The sequence below is a fragment of the Tachypleus tridentatus genome, unplaced genomic scaffold (genome assembly GCF_004210375.1).
Source record: "Tachypleus tridentatus isolate NWPU-2018 unplaced genomic scaffold, ASM421037v1 Hic_cluster_2, whole genome shotgun sequence".
Classification (NCBI taxonomy): domain Eukaryota; kingdom Metazoa; phylum Arthropoda; class Merostomata; order Xiphosura; family Limulidae; genus Tachypleus; species Tachypleus tridentatus.
Window position 1 is genome coordinate 51,655,623 of NW_027467782.1, and position 19,583 is coordinate 51,675,205.

At 34.7% G+C, this 19,583-nt stretch overlaps 1 protein-coding gene across 1 annotated transcript in view; it reads right to left on the bottom strand.

The window, feature by feature from the left end:
• Positions 1-2,274: 2,274 nt before the first annotated feature.
• Positions 2,275-19,583, bottom strand: part of LOC143242319 (uncharacterized) — a 33,526-nt gene continuing 16,217 nt past the window's right edge. The window contains exons 6-13 of the mRNA XM_076485679.1: positions 18,343-18,589; positions 17,631-17,780; positions 17,437-17,503; positions 8,547-8,593; positions 7,167-7,245; positions 6,234-6,405; positions 5,822-5,968; positions 2,275-3,929 (exon numbers count right to left, since the gene is read on the bottom strand). Coding sequence (XP_076341794.1) covers positions 3,819-3,929; positions 5,822-5,968; positions 6,234-6,405; positions 7,167-7,245; positions 8,547-8,593; positions 17,437-17,503; positions 17,631-17,780; positions 18,343-18,589 — 1,020 coding nt within the window. The 3' untranslated portion in view covers positions 2,275-3,818. The remainder of the gene's footprint in view (positions 3,930-5,821; positions 5,969-6,233; positions 6,406-7,166; positions 7,246-8,546; positions 8,594-17,436; positions 17,504-17,630; positions 17,781-18,342; positions 18,590-19,583) is intronic.

Consider the following 19,583-nt stretch of genomic DNA (forward strand, 5'->3'; position numbering starts at 1 on the left):
ACTTACCAACACTATCTACTGACATGTAGTTACAACACACCAGCTTGTTGGTTACCAACAATATCTACTGACATGTAATTATACCACATCAACTTACCAACACTCACTATCTACTGACATGTAATTATACCATATCAACTTGTTGCTTACCAACACTCACTATCTACTGACATGTAGTTACAACACACCAGCTTGTTGGTTACCAACAGCATCTACTGACATGTAATTATACCACACCAACTTGTTGCTTACCAACACTCACTATCTACTGACATGTAATTATACCACATTAACTTGTTGCTTACCAACACTCACTATCTACTGACATGTAGTTACAATACACCAGCTTGTTGGTTACCAACAACATCTACTGATACTGCGTAAACTTGTATTTATTGATAACTGGTTTTATTGGCCAACTTGTTGCTTATCAACAGTAACTATGCTACTTCAGCTTGTTTGTTGCAACAGCATGTGTTCATAAGTGATTTTGTCTGGCTAGTGAGTTTTTGTGAGAAAGGTAAATGATGTTATATCATGTCTGCAAGTATACAAATGTGACAACTCACAACTCAGAGGCAAACCTAACGTAATAGGTAATAAAGGTGATCTCTAGCCACATGACAGAAAGATGTTAAAACAAAACACACAATTAAGATGTTACATAGTATATCATGTCTGCAAGTACACAAATGTGAGCTGTTAGAGGCACACTTAATGAGCCTTAGTAATGGGTAATAAAGGTGAGCTCTAGCCACATGACAGAAATATGTTAAAACAAAACACACAATTAAGATGTTATATAGTATATCATGTCTGCAAGTATACAAATGTGAGTTGTTAGAGGCACACCTAATGCAATAGGTAATAAAGGTGAACTCTAGCCACATGACAAAAAGATGTTAAAACAAGACACACAATTAATGTGAGAATCAACTCAATATTTCATTAATCACTTGAAAACATGCCCTAACTTTTGATTTTCCTAAACATGTCTGGGTGTCAGTCTTTATTCATCAAACAATTTGAATGTTTTATTAATGTATGAACGTATTTTGTATTTCATTAGATGCATGATAAGAATTTGAAAATAAAATAACAAGAAATTTAAGTCAGTAATCAGTAAAAAGTAAAAACTTTCTATTCAGACAGTAAGAAACACAACAGTTTTATCCTGCTTAAATGGAACAACAAATAGTTTTATAATCTAAACATGCTTTTATTTTGACAATATAGAATACTAAATAAAATTTTGCTTTTGACTTTGAGCAAGTTTTTATTCTACTAATATGAAATACAAGATAGTTTTATAATTTGAACAAGTTTTGCCTTTGACATCACGGAACTTGTTTCTTTTATAGTTTAGTATAACAAACAATATGAATTAGATGCAAGGTTCATGTTAATGAACTATTGTTCTTAGAAACATATAATATCACCTAAAACCACAATAATACACAGTTCTCCAACACAGTTGTCTACACTATTGTGAAATGTTCATATACATGATAGGTTACTCATATTATAAAACCTGTACTGTAGCAACCGATAAAAAAATTAAGAAGCAATGAGAGATGCCCACAAAAAAATACTTATAGTATTTCTGAATAAATCAGATGTATCTAAAATGCATTTATAAGGCTCCTAATATTGTTCCCTGCAAAAGTTAAATTACAAAATTATATCAAAAGTTACACAGTATATTGTTAAGATAAAATTAGGGGCTTTGTGGTATTAAATTCGTTTTAACTTGGTATATTGTTAAGATAAAATCTGTTGTTGTTTTGAAATTAAACACAAGGCTACACAATGGGCTACTTGTGCTCTGCCCTTCACAGGTATCTAAATCCGGTTTTTAGTGTTGTAAGTCCGCAGACATACCGCTGAACCACTGGGGGGCAAGATAAAATCTGAGGCTTCGTAATATTAAATTCGTTTTAACTTGGTACATTGTTAAGATAAAATCTGGAGTTGGTGGTGTTAAATCCGTTTTAACTTGGTATATTGTTAAGATAAATTCAGGTACACAACAAAAATGTGATTAAAAATTCTATTTTCAAAAGATTTAGTTTAAACAAGTATAAAGTTAAGAAAATAAAGAGGGCACACGTACTTCAGGCTCACGTTCACCATCATGTTAAAAGATTTACCTGGGCAAAATTTTGTTCATAAAGTTGAACCCTGATTAAATCAAATATTCTGAAGATATTAATTTGAATAAACTGTGGAACTAAACTCAGTGATGTTCTTCTAACAGGCAAGCACACACAAATATAAGCAAAAAAGAAAAATTTATTATTTTAAAAATGCGGGTATACATAATGGCTTATAATTTAATTGGGACCAAATACAAACGGCCATAGTGCTACCATCTATCAATCTTTAACAGATTAAGTAGTGCCATGAACGTCATATATAGCTGGAAGAAGTCCACTGTCCGTCTCAGATAAAACAATTATATATAAATATAAATAGAAAACCCTAATCACACAAAACAGTGTTTAATAATTACATCTGTAATGTCACATATTACGATATTTAACTATTTTACTGGATGTTTCCTGAATGTAGTATCACACATAACAGTACTTAACTTAATTGAAAGGGACCAGCAGATTATACATAATATCACATCATACTACAGTCCTTACAAGATTTTATTGAATGGAAGCAGTGAATTATATACAATATGACATATAACAGTCCTTACAATATATCACTAGATGTTACCTTTTGGTTATATATAATACCACGTATAACAGTCCTTACAATATATCATTAGATGTTACCTTTCGGTTATATATAATATCACATATAACAGTCCTTATAAAATGTCACTAGATGTTACCGTCTGGTTATATATAATACCACGCATAACAGTCCTTACAATATGTCATTAGATGTTACCTTTCGGTTATATATAATATCACATATAGCAGCTCTTATAAAATGTCACTAGATGTTACCGTCTGGTTATATATAATACCACGCATAACAGTCCTTACAATATGTCATTAGATGTTACCTTTCGGTTATATATAATATCACATATAACAGTCCTTACAATATTTCACTAAATGTCACTAGATGTTACCGTCTGGTTATATATAATACCACGCATAACAGTCCTTACGATATGTCATTAGATGTTACCTTTCGGTTATATATAATATCACATATAACAGTCCTTACAATATATCACTAGATGTCACTAGATGTTACTGTCTGGTTATATATAATACCACGCATAACAGTCCTTACAATAGGTCATTAGATGTTATCTTTCGGTTATATATAATATCACATATAACAGTCCTTACAATATATCACTAGATGTCACTAGATGTTACCGTCTGGTTATATATAATGCCACGCATAACAGTCCTTACAATATGTCATTAGATGTTACCATCTGGTTGTATATAATATCACGTATAACAGTCCTTACAATATGTCACTAGATGTCACTGCTGGATTTATATTTCTCTTCTTTGGCTTTTTTCTTTCTGTACGTGTGACGTTATCACTGTCAATCAATAAACTCGTATCAGACTAATCACTTTTGTAATATTTACTTTCATACCCGCTGGTCCAAAGTTAGACCTTTCATGTTGGCTGGTGTGTCTTCACTCAAATCCAATCCGTGTGGTTTCAGAATTAATTTTTGTTTTTGTCATGAGTTGGTTTTTCATGAACCAACTTTTACAAATCACGTAGGCCTGTTTTTTAACTACGTTTCTGATGAGCCAAGTAACAAGGCTTGACATATCCGACAAATAGGCATCATTTCTAATGGACAGGCTTAATGAACCATCGTTTCAGCTAAAGTAAGATCTTGGTTTCCAGAACACGTAGCCTTGGTTAACATTCGAACTGTGTTCGTCTCTTGATGTTTGGTTCGCATTATGGTAAGGCCCACTTGATTCAGACTTCAAAATAATAATAAAACAAAACGTGTATTTTACTTGTAACCTCAAGCGTAACAACTGAGACACAGCACCAGTACTAACTAATAAGCTTTCTTTTAAATTTTAATCAAATTGTTATAAAAAGCAAAAACATTCCTGCCACCATTAGTCACTTAAGACTTAATTTTAAGATATATTTGTTATATTAATGTATACTGTTCTGTAACGTTAATAACACCAAAATACCTCACTTATTATATCATAATTTAAAGTTATATATGTGTGGCTAAGAAATTATTCCAAACAATAACTTAAGATACGTATACTAATAGTCGGAAAACTATATTAAAAAACTCCTTAAATATGTACATAAAGAACGAATTTACATTTATATAATTCGTAAATTACGATGCGGATGTATTCATATATACACACACACAAAGGATAAAGAGAGAACAAAACTTGTAGAAATTTGAAAGATAAGAAATGTAAATAATAAAAAATGGAATATAGTTTGAAGAGATGCAGGAAACAAGAAAGAAGAATATTAATGGATTGATGAAGAAAAGTCAGGAAATGAATGGGTGGATTTCAAAGATGATTGATGAAAAATAACAAATATGTAATCATATCAAAGAATTTGTAAAAAAAGAAAAGAAAAATAGTAATAAATAAAAAATAATTATATAGAATTAGATTAGAGAACTGATACATAAAACGCAACAATTCATGGATGTATTGTAGAAAATTATCTAAGGAAACTAATTCAATATAAAGAATTTTCAAATTTTTTTCCACTATCCTTAACTATGAATTAACGCAATATGACATATTGCATAATAATAATTCTTGATTATGAACTAAAACTTTGAGACAGTTCAATAGAATTATTCAATTATGATTATCAGTGAAAACTTTGAGACAGTTCAATAGAATTATTCAATTATGATTATCAGTGAAAACTTTGAGACAGTTCAATAGAATTATTCAATTATGATTATCAGTGAAAACTTTGAGACAGTTCAATAGAATTATTCAATTATGATTATCAGTGAAAACTTTGAGACAGTTCAATAAAATTATTCAATTATGATTATCAGTGAAAACTTTGAGACAGTTCAATAGAATTATTCAATTATGATTATCAGTGAAAACTTTGAGACAGTTCAATAGAATTATTCAATTATGATTATCAGTGAAAACTTTGAGACAGTTCAATAGAATTATTCAATTATGATTATCAGTGAAAACTTTGAGACAGTTCAATAGAATTATTCAATTATGATTATCAGTGAAAACTTTGAGACAGTTCAATAGAATTATTCAATTATGATCATCAGTGAAAACTTTGAGACAGTTCAATAGAATTATTCAATTATGATTATCAGTGAAAACTTTGAGACAGTTCAATAGAATTATTCAATTATGATTATCAGTGAAAACTTTGAGACAGTTCAATAAAATTATTCAATTATGATTATCAGTGAAAACTTTGAGACAGTTCAATAAAATTATTCAATTATGATTATCAGTGAAAACTTTGAGACAGTTCAATAAAATTATTCAATTATGATTATCAGTGAAAACTTTGAGACAGTTCAATAGAATTATTCAATTATGATTATCAGTGAAAACTTTGAGACAGTTCAATAAAATTATTCAATTATGATTATCAGTGAAAACTTTGAGACAGTTCAATAGAATTATTCAATTATGATTATCAGTGAAAACTTTGAGACAGTTCAATAGAATTATTTAATTATGATTATCAGTGAAAACTTTGAGACAGTTCAATAAAATTATTCAATTATGATTATCAGTGAAAACTTTGACAGTTCAATAAAATTGTCTAGTTCTTCATAATCATTCCACATTTTAGCTGAAGCAAATAAGTAGGAGACGTTTATTTTTACCAAGTGAGGAGCTCTTGAACTAGGTCTTAACGGCCGACTTTGGTGGTTTTCGTCCGAGACAGGACTGTGAATGCTAGTGGGTGCTGCATATACATGGTGTTGACTTGGAGAAACTGATGTCCTTAACTGTTTGACTGCATGATGAGGCTGAGAAAAAACAAAAAGAGTTTGGATAAATATTAGTTAATGTATATCGAACAACAAATAATTTTAATGAAAATTGTAGTAAATATCGGTTTACATAAATCTTTAAAGAACACAATATCTTCTTATGTATTTTCCTGAGTACTTGGCTTCAAGTAACAAATTGTCAGAAATTCAGTAAATCTGATTATTACTGAGAGTATTTGCCAAAGAAAAATGTTAACATCTCTATCTTAGTTTCTGGAAGACTTAGTATGGTTTGAGTCACCTCGTATACATGTCCAACTGTATCAGTGATTTGATGCCACCTCAGTCGATCTTCTACTGATAGCCCATTGGATCTTCTTGGAGTGCTACTTTTGTTGCCATAATTATAAATCTGACCAATCCTAGATGAACGAGAAGTTCCCATCCTTTCCTCATTTTTATCAGACCTTCGACTAGGAATAAAAACATATAATCTTTCAGGTGCACTTCTCAACTTCATTAGAAAATAAACCTTATTGAAGTTATTTTCTAAAGATATTCAATTATTATCTTCAATATTGATGCTTTTTTCAGAAATTTTCATTCATTAACTGAAAGACTACAAAATTTATTGAACTCCAAATTCATTTCTTTAGGGAAGTTCCACTTTATTAAACTCAGTACCACAATAATTAAGTTAAATTCTTTATGGACTTTTACCTCTTACTTCAATACAACAATATGTATTTAAATAATTCTTCAGTTTGGTGTACAGAAAGTTTATGTGATAAACTTATGAATAAAACATAAAGATTTGGTTTGGTTTGGTTTGAATTTTGCACAAAGCTACACAAGGGCTATCTGCACCAGCTGTCTCTAATTTAGCAGTGTAAGACTAGAGGGAAGGCAGCTAGTCATCACCACCCACTGCCACCTCTTGGGCTACTCTTTTACCAACGAATAGTGGGATTGACCATATCATTATAACGCCCCCACGGCTGAAGCGGCGAGCATGTTTGGCATGGTGGGGATCTGAACCCATGACCCTCAGATTACGAGTCACATGCCTTAACCCACCTGGCCATGCCAGGCCGATCATAAAGATTTGAAATGAGATACAACAATACTTCTCATTTCTCTATAAACAAATACTTTATTCTATAGAATGAAGTTGTTCATTGTTTATATGTGGGTGTTTTCAGATTGTTTAAATTTACAGAAATAAAATACCTACTTCCAGATATACAGGCAGATCAGTGCTACAATGATGATGATGGCAGCGGCGATGGATGCTCCGAGAGCAACACCTAATACTGGGAAAAGAAACAAAGTTGTTTAACATGATGTAAAGATAATGGTGGATACAGTAGCGATGGATGGTCTGAGAACAACACCTAATACTGGGAAAAGAAACAAAGTTGTTTAACATGATGTAAAGATAATGGTGGATACAGTAGCGATGGATGGTCTGAGAACAACACCTAGTATTGTAAAGAAACACAAGGCAGTTTAACATGATGCAGGCTTCAGTAGCAATGGATGATCTGAGAACATCTATAGAAGAACTGTAAAGAAACAAGGTGGTTTAACATGATGATGGCTACAGTAGTGATGGATGGTCTCAGAACAACACCTAATTATCTAAAGACACATAAGGTGGTTTAACATGATGTAAAGATGATGATGGCTATAGTAGTGATACTTGATCTGAGAACAACACTTAATACTGTAAAGAAACAAGGTGGTTTAACATTGTGATGGTTACAGTAGTAATGGATGATCCAAGATTGGCACATAATACTCGAAATTATTATTTAGAGTAAATAATTGTTTTAACATGACATAATATAAGAAATAAAACACTCACTTGGTCATAAGATATGGAATTTTAGTGAAGTTGCTTTCACATGAGAAAGTGAAACTGTTTGTCTTTTTTTTCTGTACCTTCTGGGCACGAATCATGAAGACATGTTTAGATATATCTTGTAGACAGGCTACTATGTTTTGTTTATCTTGGATAACCTAGCATAGTTTGGCTAATGTCTAGTCAACAAATGTTGATACATTGTTATTGAGTAATGTATCCTTCAATAAATGATTCTGTGATGTTTCTGAAGGTTTGGTTATTCATCTAGATAATATCACTAGAAACAGTGTAATAATGAATTGTTTATCACTATTGTTTCAGGAAGTAAGTTATTAACAGTTTTGGACTATATTTTTGTTCATTTTTAATACAGTAACCATGGAAATATGATGATTTGCTACCATGGTAAATAAAACATCTCATAATAATGATGACAAAATTAGTTTTGAGAGTTATGACTGTGAAAATAAGTACATAATAACAGTAGTAATGGTAATCAAGCATTGAAGGTTATGGGTATGAAAATGAGTGTATAATAATAGTAATAATGTTAAGCAAGCTTTGAGGGTTATGTTTATATAATGATAGTAATAATGGTAAACAAGCTTTGAGTTTTATGTATATAAAAATAAGTATATAGTGACAGTAATAATGGTAAACAAGTTTTGAGGGTTATGTATATAAAAATAAGTATATAGTAATAGTAATAAGGGTAAAAAGCTTGGAAAAAGAAAAATAATAACTTACCCTCTCTGTCAATCTCACAGTGGGTACCCATATAATTGTCCGAGCATCTAAAACAAATAAAAATAAAATCATCTAGATAAGGAGTTTCATGAAGGAACACAATCTATGAGTGAATTCCTAAGAACAAAGGATGGCTTGTTTTTAATGAACCAAGTCCTAAGAACAAAGGTTGGCTTGTTTTCAATGAACCAAGTCCTAAGAACAAAGGATGGCTTGTTTTCAATGAACCAAGTCCTACGAATCAAGGTTGGCTTGTTTTCAATGAACCAAGTTCTAAGAACAAAGGATGGCTTGTTTTCAATGAACCAAGTCCTAAGAACCAAGGTTTGCTTGTTTTCTATAGATCAATTCCTAATGACAAAGGTTAAGTTTTTTTCTATGAATCAGTTAATAATGACAAAGGTTGGCTTCTTTTCTATAAATCAGTTCCTCGTCACAAAGTGACTAGTGATTTAGTATCAAAACAACTGAATCATTTACTTTCTATGAATTCAATTTTAAAAAAACCAGAGATTTACTCAAGTGGCCCTGACTCTAGCAACAGTGATATATTTACACTAAGTGACTGACTCAAGCAACAGTGATATATTTACACCAAGTGACTGACTCTAGCAACAGTGATATATTTACACTAAGTGACTGACTCTAGCAACAGTGATATATTTACACTAAGTGACTGACTCTAGCAACAGTGATATATTTACACTAAGTGACTTACTCTAGCAACAGTGATATATTTACACTAAGTGACTGCCTCTAGCAACTGATATATTTACACTAAGTGACTGACTCAAGCAACAGTGATATATTTACACTAAGTGACTGACTCAAGCAACAGTGATATATTTACACTTGGTGACTGACTCAGGCAACAGTGATATATTTACACTAGGTGACTCTGACTCTAGTAACAGTGATATATTTACACCAAGTGACTGACTCAAGCAACACTGATATATTTACACTTAGGGACTGACTCAAGCAACAGTGATATATTTACACCAAGTGACTGACTCAAGCAACACTGATATATTTACACCAAGTGACTGACTCAAGCAACACTGATATACTTATACTAAGTAATTCATTCTAGGAACAGTGATATACTAAGAAATTCACTCAAGCAATAGTGATATATTTAGAAACTGACTCGAGCAACAGTGATATATTTGTACTAAGTGACTCTGACTTTAGCAAAACTGATATATTTATACTATGTAGCTTTGACTCTGTTTGTTTTTTAATTTAGTGCAAAGCTACACGAGGGCTATCTGCGCTAACTGTCCTAATTTAGGAGTGTAAGACTAGAGGGAAGGCAGCTAGTTATCACTACCTGCTGCCAACTCTTGAGCTACTCTTTTACCCACGAATAGTGGAATTGACCGTCACATTATAACGCTCTTATGGCTGAAAGGGGCAAGCATGTTTGCAACAGTAAGAGGGAGTTGTTCAGTGATGGCATTAATTTTTATACTGAAAAGTATGACACTGAAAACACAGCCACGAGGGACTCCAAGTTCCTGTAGAAAAAAACGGGAAATTATCGAATCCATACGAACTTGAAATCGCCTATCCATTAAAAATTTTAATAAATATGGGCAAATGACCACGTAACCCATATAAATGGAGGTCTCACAAAATGCCACTTCTCCATGTTGTGTCATAAGTCTTCTCAATGTCAAAGAATATTGATACAAGATGTTGTTGTTTGAGAAAGTCTTCTCTGATGGATGTTTCAAGTAGAATCGAATGGTCCATGGTGGAGCGCTGTCGTCGGAACCAACACTGGGTGGATGAGAGGAGGTTACTTGATTCGAGGAACCAAACAAGACGAGCATTAACCATCCTCTCTAAGGTCTTACAAAGACAGCTCATCAAAGCAATTTGACGACAGTTTGAATAAATCTTGGGATCCTTCCCAGGCTTATAGAAAGGTAGTACAATAGCCTGGCCAGGAAGAACATTCTCCTGCTATGTTCGGTTAAAAACGATCAGAAGAATAACAAGAGAAGCATGAGATAGATGATGCAGCATCTCGTAGCGTACACCATCAGGTCCGACCGATGTACTGCCAGACCAAAGAAGGGCCAATTTGAGTTCCACCAGTGTAAAGGTGTGATTATAGTCATAGAGACAATCAGCTCAAAAGGAAAGGGGTGAACACTCTGCCTGAGTCTTGATGGCTAAGAAGGTGGAGGATGAAACAAAAGTACTAGATACCCGTCAAAAGCTTTCATCTAGAGTATTATCGATGCTCTGGGTACCAGCTACTTCCTGGTCATCAAGATCGAGAGGGGAACAGAATTATATTGTTCACTAACCTTTCAAATCTTGCCCCATATGACTTTGGAACTGGTGGTAGAAGATATGCTGGTTGTGAATTTAATCCAAGATTCCTTCTGGCTTTGACGTCCTACTCACAAAGTAGGTGCATGGGTCTGCTAGAAGGCGATATGGTTCGAGAGTGTGGAATACCTACGAAAAGTATCCCAGGCTCATTTTTAGCCTTCCATGCCATGTGGCAGGCAAGATTCCACCACGGATGAGGATATAGTGGAAAGCGTGTCAAGGTTTTAGGAATACACTGAGCAGCTGCTTGTATAATACAATCAGTTATGCTGCTACACAGTCGTCTATTGATGGCTTACAGACGATGGCAGGATGAAGTTTTGCGAAAGCAGTAAAAGAGGACTAGTTTGCTCGATACGGCTTTCATCGGTGCACGCGGGTCGGGTGGAATCGACCACGGCCAGTCTCTCTCAACATTATAGAAAAATAATCACTGCCTCGTGGATTATTGTTAACCCTCCAAACAAAAAGGAAGAATAGTGAAGGGAAGCAAATTGAGAGATCAATAGCAGTAAAGGATTGACTAGGAGCAGGTAAGTATGTAGAACAGCCAGTATTGAAAAGAGAAAAGTTGTGATCATAGAACATATGACCTAAAGAGCGTACCCTCCCATCAATATCAGAACTTCCCCAGAGGGGATAATGTCCATTAAAGTATTCCAGGTTAAAAAGGGAGACAGCAACTGTTCAATGAGAGCACCAAAGTCTGATTGATCGTAAGTCTCTCCAGGCGACAGGTAGAGAGAGCAAACAGTGATGGTACGACCAAAGGAAACATGGATGATTACGGCCTCAAAGGCGTGTGAGCACATGTTGATCAAACAATAGTGCCACCCCTCCATGCACTCGTCCATCACACAGTCTGTCATTTCTGTACAAAGAAAACTAGTGAACGGTGACTGTATTGACAGGTTTCAGAAATGTTTCCTCTAAGGAATTTGATTTGTTTTGAATTTCGTGCAAAGCTACATGAGGGCTATCTGCGCTAGCCGTCTCTAATTTAGCAGTATAAGTCTAGAGGGAAAACAGCTAGTCATCACCGCCCACTGCAAACTCTTGGGCTACTCTTTTACCAATAAATAGTGGGATTGACTGTCACAGTTAAATGCCCCACTGCTGAAAGGGCGAGCATGTTTCGCGTGACGGAGATCCGAACCCGCGATCCTCGGATTATGAGTTGAGTGCCTTAACCACATCTGGACATGCCAGGTCGCCTGTAAGGAAAGACATACAGGATGACAGAAAGCAATCAGTATTTTGATATCATCCAGATTAGAACATAAACCTCGACAGTTCCATTGTATCAAAGTAGGCATTTTTATTTATGTGTAGGCGAATTGGGTGGAGAGCCCATCTGTTTACGACCACGTATTTTTTCTTTATTCGAGGGAGGTCTGTTGATCCTGCCCTAGATCAATTGGGCAGGTCTTAGTCGTTGGAAGAGGATTCTAGCGACCGAGGACGTGAACGAATAATCGTTTTGCATCTTGGGGCAGAAGACGAAGATCCAAGTACCTGGATATGGATCTTGGGATTTGTTGGAATGTATGTTAAGGACAAAGATGGGTGTTGAAGTTGATTTATCAACTTTTTTAACCATGGAGGTCAAAAGAATTTTCATTTGTTTTGAAAACGATTTTTTTGGAGACACAGAGAGATCCGTCTGCACTCCCACTGTAGTAGTGGAATGAAGTGCAGCAGCATATGTCCGATATGAAGTGGTGGACAGCAACTTTCGAGCCTCAGGATAAGTAAAGATTTGAATCGTCTTCAAACGCTGCACTTCTCTTTCTTCCAAACATTTAGGGCAAGAACGAAAGTAAGATGGATGAGAACCATTGCAATTTACGCAATGAGGGTCTGTTTCACATTCATAGGCATTGTGGTCCTTGTCACCGCAACGAGCACACGTCAAGGAACCACAACATGATGTTTTTGAGTGACCAAACAGCTCATACTGAAAACATCTGGGAGGGTTTGGAATGTATGGTCGTACCTTGCAATTAAGATAACCTGGCTTGATAGTGACAGGCGGACGCCATAATGTATATGTTAAAATAAGGACATTGGTCGGAAACATAATTTTATCTTTGCGAGTGGAGATACGCCTCACTACAGAAACTCCTTGGGTGGAGAAACCAGTGAGAATCTCCAACTCGGGGATGTTCTTCAAATGCCTCTTAACAATAACTCCTTGTGACGAATTCAAAGTAGCATGGGGTGTAACCTCAATATCCCCAACTCTAGTTCCTTCTGAACAAAAAAGGAAGACGTTTGCTCTAAAGATTTGTCTGAGAGAGGAATGAGGTACAGGTGTTACAGATGTTGAATATTACTGCTCAAAATCTTCAAGACGTGGTCGTTTACCTATGCGCTGTTTGTTTCACTATTTTACTTAAGATTTTATTTGGGAGATCCATAATAAAAATAATGTTTTGGCGCCAACTGACCTCACCTACCATGGAGCTCTACGAGGGGACGCACTACAAGGACACTGCAGCAATGCCAGAGTTTTGTAATTATTATACCCAAACAGATACAATGTCCACAACATCTGTTTAGAACATCCAACACTGGCACTTGGTTGATTCTAGCCCAAGTGGACCAGCCGATTGATCCTAGGCAGCCACATCAAGGCCTCCCGTCTACAGGAATTCAAGGCCAAAATGATGTGTCAGGGTTGGACCCCTCAACCACCAGGATCCTCTCCTTCCCTTCACGGCTCACCACGCACAGCAAACACGTGGGTGAATGTTTAGATCTCAGACGAGATAAACTGATAGAACAGAACCTTCCCTGGGAGGTCCCCTCATCACGTACAGGAATCCACACCGATGGGACTAAGTGACTGACTCTAGCAACAGTGATATATTAATACTAAGGAACTGACTATACCAACACTGATATATTCATACCAAGTGGTTCGGACTGTTATTTCTTGGTAGGTATTTTAGTTAAAATATTGTTTTGTTCCCCCGAATGGGGAGCGAAAAATAACCTGGGGCGGTCAGAAACTTGTTTCTCTTCACCCCACACGCGGCTAGAGTTAATTTAGCAGATAAATTGAAACTTATTAACTGGAGTAACACTTATTTACTGAATTAGAGTCGTGGTACTGAATTACTTTGCAATGTTAACAGGTTTATTATCTCTTTGAAGCGCGTCAGTCGAAGCTGCGAGACGGTAGGCGTGTGAAAATTCAGACGAGAAGCTGCAGCTCACAGTCTCTAGAAAATATCTACTGGTGTAGTTGTGGTCACAGCAAGAAGATGCAAAGCCAGCACAGTTAACACACATGACTACAGTTTACAAAAGTTTAGGTACTTAAAGATGGGCCTCTTTTCAGGGCTGAGATCAACAGATCCAATGAATAACCCGAGAAAACCCACTTTTACTGGTAGTGGCTCTGTCTCTAGCAACAGTGATATATCAATACTAAGGAACTGACTCTAGCAACAGTGATATATTAATACTAAGGAACTGACTCTAGCAACAGTGATATATCAATACTAAGGAACTGACTCTAGCAACAGTGATATATCAATACTAAGGAACTGACTCTAGCAACAGTGATATATCAATACTAAGGAACTGACTCTAGCAACAGTGATATATTAATACTGAGGAACTGACTGTAGCAAACGTGATATATTAATACTGAGGAACTGACTGTAGCAAACGTGATATATTAATACTGAGGAACTGACTGTAGCAACAGTGATATATTAATACTAAGGAACTGACTGTAGCAACAGTGATATATTAATACTAAGGAACTGACTGTAGCAACAGTGATATATTAATACCAAGGAACTGACTGTAGCAACAGTGATATATTAATACCAAGGAACTGACTCTAGCAAAGGTGATATATTAATACTAAGAAATTGACTCTAGCAACAGTGATATATTAATACTAAGAAATTGACTCTAGCAACAGTGATATATTAATACTAAAAAATTGACTCTAGCAACAGTGATATATTAATACTAAGGAACTGACTGTAGCAAACATGATATATTAATACTAAGGAACTGACTCCAGCAACAGTGATATATTTGTACAATGTAACTCTGACTGTAGCAACAGTGATATATTAATACTAAGGAACTGACTGTAGCAACAGTGATATATTAATACTAAGGAACTGACTCTAGCAACAGTGATATATTAATACTAAGGAACTGACTCTAGCAAAGGTGATATATTAATACTAAGAAATTGACTCTAGCAACAGTGATATATTAATACTAAAAAATTGACTCTAGCAACAGTGATATATTAATACTAAGGAACTGACTGTAGCAAACATGATATATTAATACTAAGGAACTGACTCCAGCAACAGTGATATATTTGTACAATGTAACTCTGACTGTAGCAACAGTGATATATTAATACTAAGGAACTGACTGTAGCAACAGTGATATATTAATACTAAGGAACTGACTGTAGCAACAGTGATATATTAATACCAAGGAACTGACTGTAGCAACAGTGATATATTAATACTAAGGAACTGACTCTAGCAACAGTGATATATTAATACTAAGGAACTGACTCTAGCAACAGTGATATATTAATACTAAGGAACTGACTCTAGCAACAGTGACATATTAATACTAAGGAACTGACTCTAGCAAACGTGATATATTAATACTAAGAAATTGACTCTAGCAACAGTGATATATTAATACTAAGGAACTGACTGTAGCAAACATGATATATTAATACTAAGGAACTGACTCCAGCAACAGTGATATATTTGTACAATGTAACTCTGACTGTAGCAACAGTGATATATTAATACTAAGGAACTGACTGTAGCAACAGTGATATATTAATACCAAGGAACTGACTGTAGCAACAGTGATATATTAATACCAAGGAACTGACTGTAGCAACAGTGATATATTAATACTAAGGAACTGACTGTAGCAAACATGATATATTAATACTAAGGAACTGACTCTAGCAACCGTGATATATTAATACTAAGGAACTGACTCTAGCAAACAGTGATATATTAATACTAAGAAATTGACTCTAGCAACAGTGATATATTAATACTAAGGAACTGACTCCAGCAACAGTGATATATTTGTACAATGTAACTCTGACTGTAGCAACAGTGATATATTAATACTAAGGAACTGACTGTAGCAACAGTGATATATTAATACCAAGGAACTGACTGTAGCAACAGTGATATATTAATACCAAGGAACTGACTGTAGCAACAGTGATATATTAATACCAAGGAACTGACTCCAGCAACAGTGATATATTAATACCAAGGAACTGACTGCAGCAACAGTGATATATTAATACCAAGGAACTGACTGCAGCAACAGTGATATATTAATACTAAGGAACTGACTGTAGCAAACATGATATATTAATACTAAGGAACTGACTGTAGCAACAGTGATATATTAATACTAAGGAACTGACTCTAGCAACAGTGATGTATTAATACTAAGGAACTGACTCTAGCAAACGTGATATATTAATACTAAGAAATTGACTCTAGCAACAGTGATATATTAATACTAAGAAATTGACTCTAGCAACAGTGATATATTAATACTAAGGAACTGACTCCAGCAACAGTGATATATTTGTACAATGTAACTCTGACTGTAGCAACAGTGATATATTAATACCAAGGAACTGACTGTAGCAACAGTGATATATTAATACCAAGGAACTGACTGTAGCAACAGTGATATATTAATACCAAGGAACTGACTGTAGCAACAGTGATATATTAATACCAAGGAACTGACTGTAGCAACAGTGATATATTAATACTAAGGAACTGACTCTAGCAAACGTGATATATTAATGCTAAGACATTGACTCTAGCAACAGTGATATATTTGTACAATGTAACTCTGACTGTAGCAACAGTGATATATTGGTACAATGTAACTCTGACTGTAGCAACAGTGATATATTGGTACAATTTAACTCTGACTGTAGCAACAGTGATATATTAATACTAAGGAACTGACTCTAGCAAACAGTGATATATTAATACTAAGAAATTGACTCTAGTAACAGTGATATATTAATACTAAGGAACTGACTGTAGCAAACATGATATATTAATACTAAGGAACTGACTCCAGCAACAGTGATATATTTGTACAATGTAACTCTGACTGTAGCAACAGTGATATATTAATACTAAGGAACTGACTGTAGCAACAGTGATATATTAATACCAAGGAACTGACTGTAGCAACAGTGATATATTAATACCAAGGAACTGACTGTAGCAACAGTGATATATTAATACCAAGGAACTGACTGTAGCAACAGTGATATATTAATACCAAGGAACTGACTGTAGCAACAGTGATATATTAATACTAAGGAACTGACTCTAGCAAACGTGATATATTAATGCTAAGAAATTGACTCTAGCAACAGTGATATATTTGTACAATGTAACTCTGACTGTAGCAACAGTGATATATTGGTACAATTTAACTCTGATTGTAGCAACAGTGATATATTTATATTGGGACTTACTTGCAAACAGCGGTTCCTTTTCTGACGACACACACTCCATGGTTGTTACAGAACTCTGACGAACAAGCTAGATATAGATAAGGAGAAACCTTTATGTTCTAATATTAATATCAGTCTTCAAGTTTTCTTTGTAAATTAATAATCAACATGTTTAAACAATTTGAAACAAAGCTGATATAAGACTAATTACATACCTTGGCAATGTCGTCCTGCCTTCCATCGGTCATTTTTAAACTTGTCTGAAAATCCAGGTTTACAATGACACTGGAATGAGCCAAGCTCATTTACACAGTAACCATTCTTGGAACAATCATTTGTATCTATATCAGCACATTCATCGAAATCTGAGAAATATACAGTTTAACACTTTAATAAATGTACTATAAAACATATTCACACGAGGACACGTGTTAAAAACATGCACACAATTACTGTATGGTTTAAGATACTGTATTAGATACGTAAACACAATTACTGTATGATTTAGCATGCTGTGTTAAACACATACACATTAGATGTGCATGGTTTCACGCGAACTGTTAAATAATACACATTAGCTATATACATACACACAAATATTTGTAAAACGCAAACGCAAACTAACGTGTCAAGGGTTTAGTTTAGAGAGAGAGAAATCGTAAGAATTCTCTCTCCAACTGGGGTGTTCAGGAACGTTGTGGTTCCTCTTCGTCCCCTTTCGTGAAAGGTTGAAATATTTGTGTAATCTCACTTGTTATTTTAAGTAAATACACATAATAACCTAATTATTAAAAATTTGTTAATTTATAATTGTAGAATAATATCATATAGTTTTTATATAAAATTTCAAAACAGAAGACAGTTTTTCTTCTGTAGGAAATCTTTAAATCACAAAGGCTAATGTAGATGTGATGAAGTTTTTCATACCTTCTACCAACGGAACTGGACTGAGAGGTTCTTCTATATGTAGCTGACTGTCTTCAGTTTTTTGGTTTATCACTTTATTCAGTTCGTTTTTCAGCTGCTGTTTCACCGAAGTCCTTTTAGTAGTCTCAGTTTCCTTAAGTTTTACAGTAGCATTTACCAAGAAAATACCACCGATATTATAGAACGTATTAACTTTGACCCCTAAAAATTCCTTGGCCAGAGTAGTAGATGGAAACAAAGAGCTCAACTAAAGTAATAAAAAAAACATCGTTCGTAGATTCAATAACTTTCATCAATGTACAAGAAAGAGAGATAAACCATATTAAGTAACACTTTCACTGTTTTACTGTTTCTAACAGTAATGAAAACAATGAAATTACTTTACGGTTGGGAACACTGCATCAAATTATTAAAATTATTTTAAAAAATAAATAGAATTAGCCAATGATATAAATTTAAAAAATTAAACTCTGAAATGCTACAAGACCTCAAGCTTATCAACTTTGTCATCTCGAGATAAAATATCTACAGATAAAATTAACTTTTAATAATTCAGTGTGTGACTGCTAACTTTCAGCGAGAGTTCATCTCAGAGAAAAACTGAAGTCAAGAGTAAAATCCTAATACGCTTATAAGTAGTCCAATTTGAGTTTAATTAAAATTAATTTTCACTAGAGGGGACGAAGGTTTTGTTTTGTTGGTGATCTGAGAGCGCACGCTCTATGGAGCGACCCCTCCCATCAATATCAATACCTCCCAGAGGGATTATGTAAATTAAATAACCCCAGTTTTAAAAAGGGAGACAGCAACTGTTCAACGAGAACAACAAAGTCTGATTGATCGTAGGTCTTTCCAGGCGTCACGTAGAGAGAACAAGCAGTGATGGTACGACCAAAGGAAACATGGTAGCTACGGCCTCCAAAGGTGTGCACTCGTCCATCACACAATCTATCATTTCTGCACAAAGAAAACTGGTGAAAGGTGACTGTATCGGCAGGTTTCAGAAATGTTTCCTGAAAGGAACTGGATTTGTTTTGAATTTCGCGCAAAGCTACATAAAGGCTGTCTGAGCTAGCCGTCCCTAATTTAGCAGTGCAAGACTAGAGGAAAGAAGTTAGTCATATACTACCCACCGCATACTCTTGGGCTACTGTTTTACTAACGAATAGTGGGATTGACCGTCACATTATAACGCCCCCACGGCTGAAAGGGCGGGCATGTTTGGTGCGACCGGGATTCGA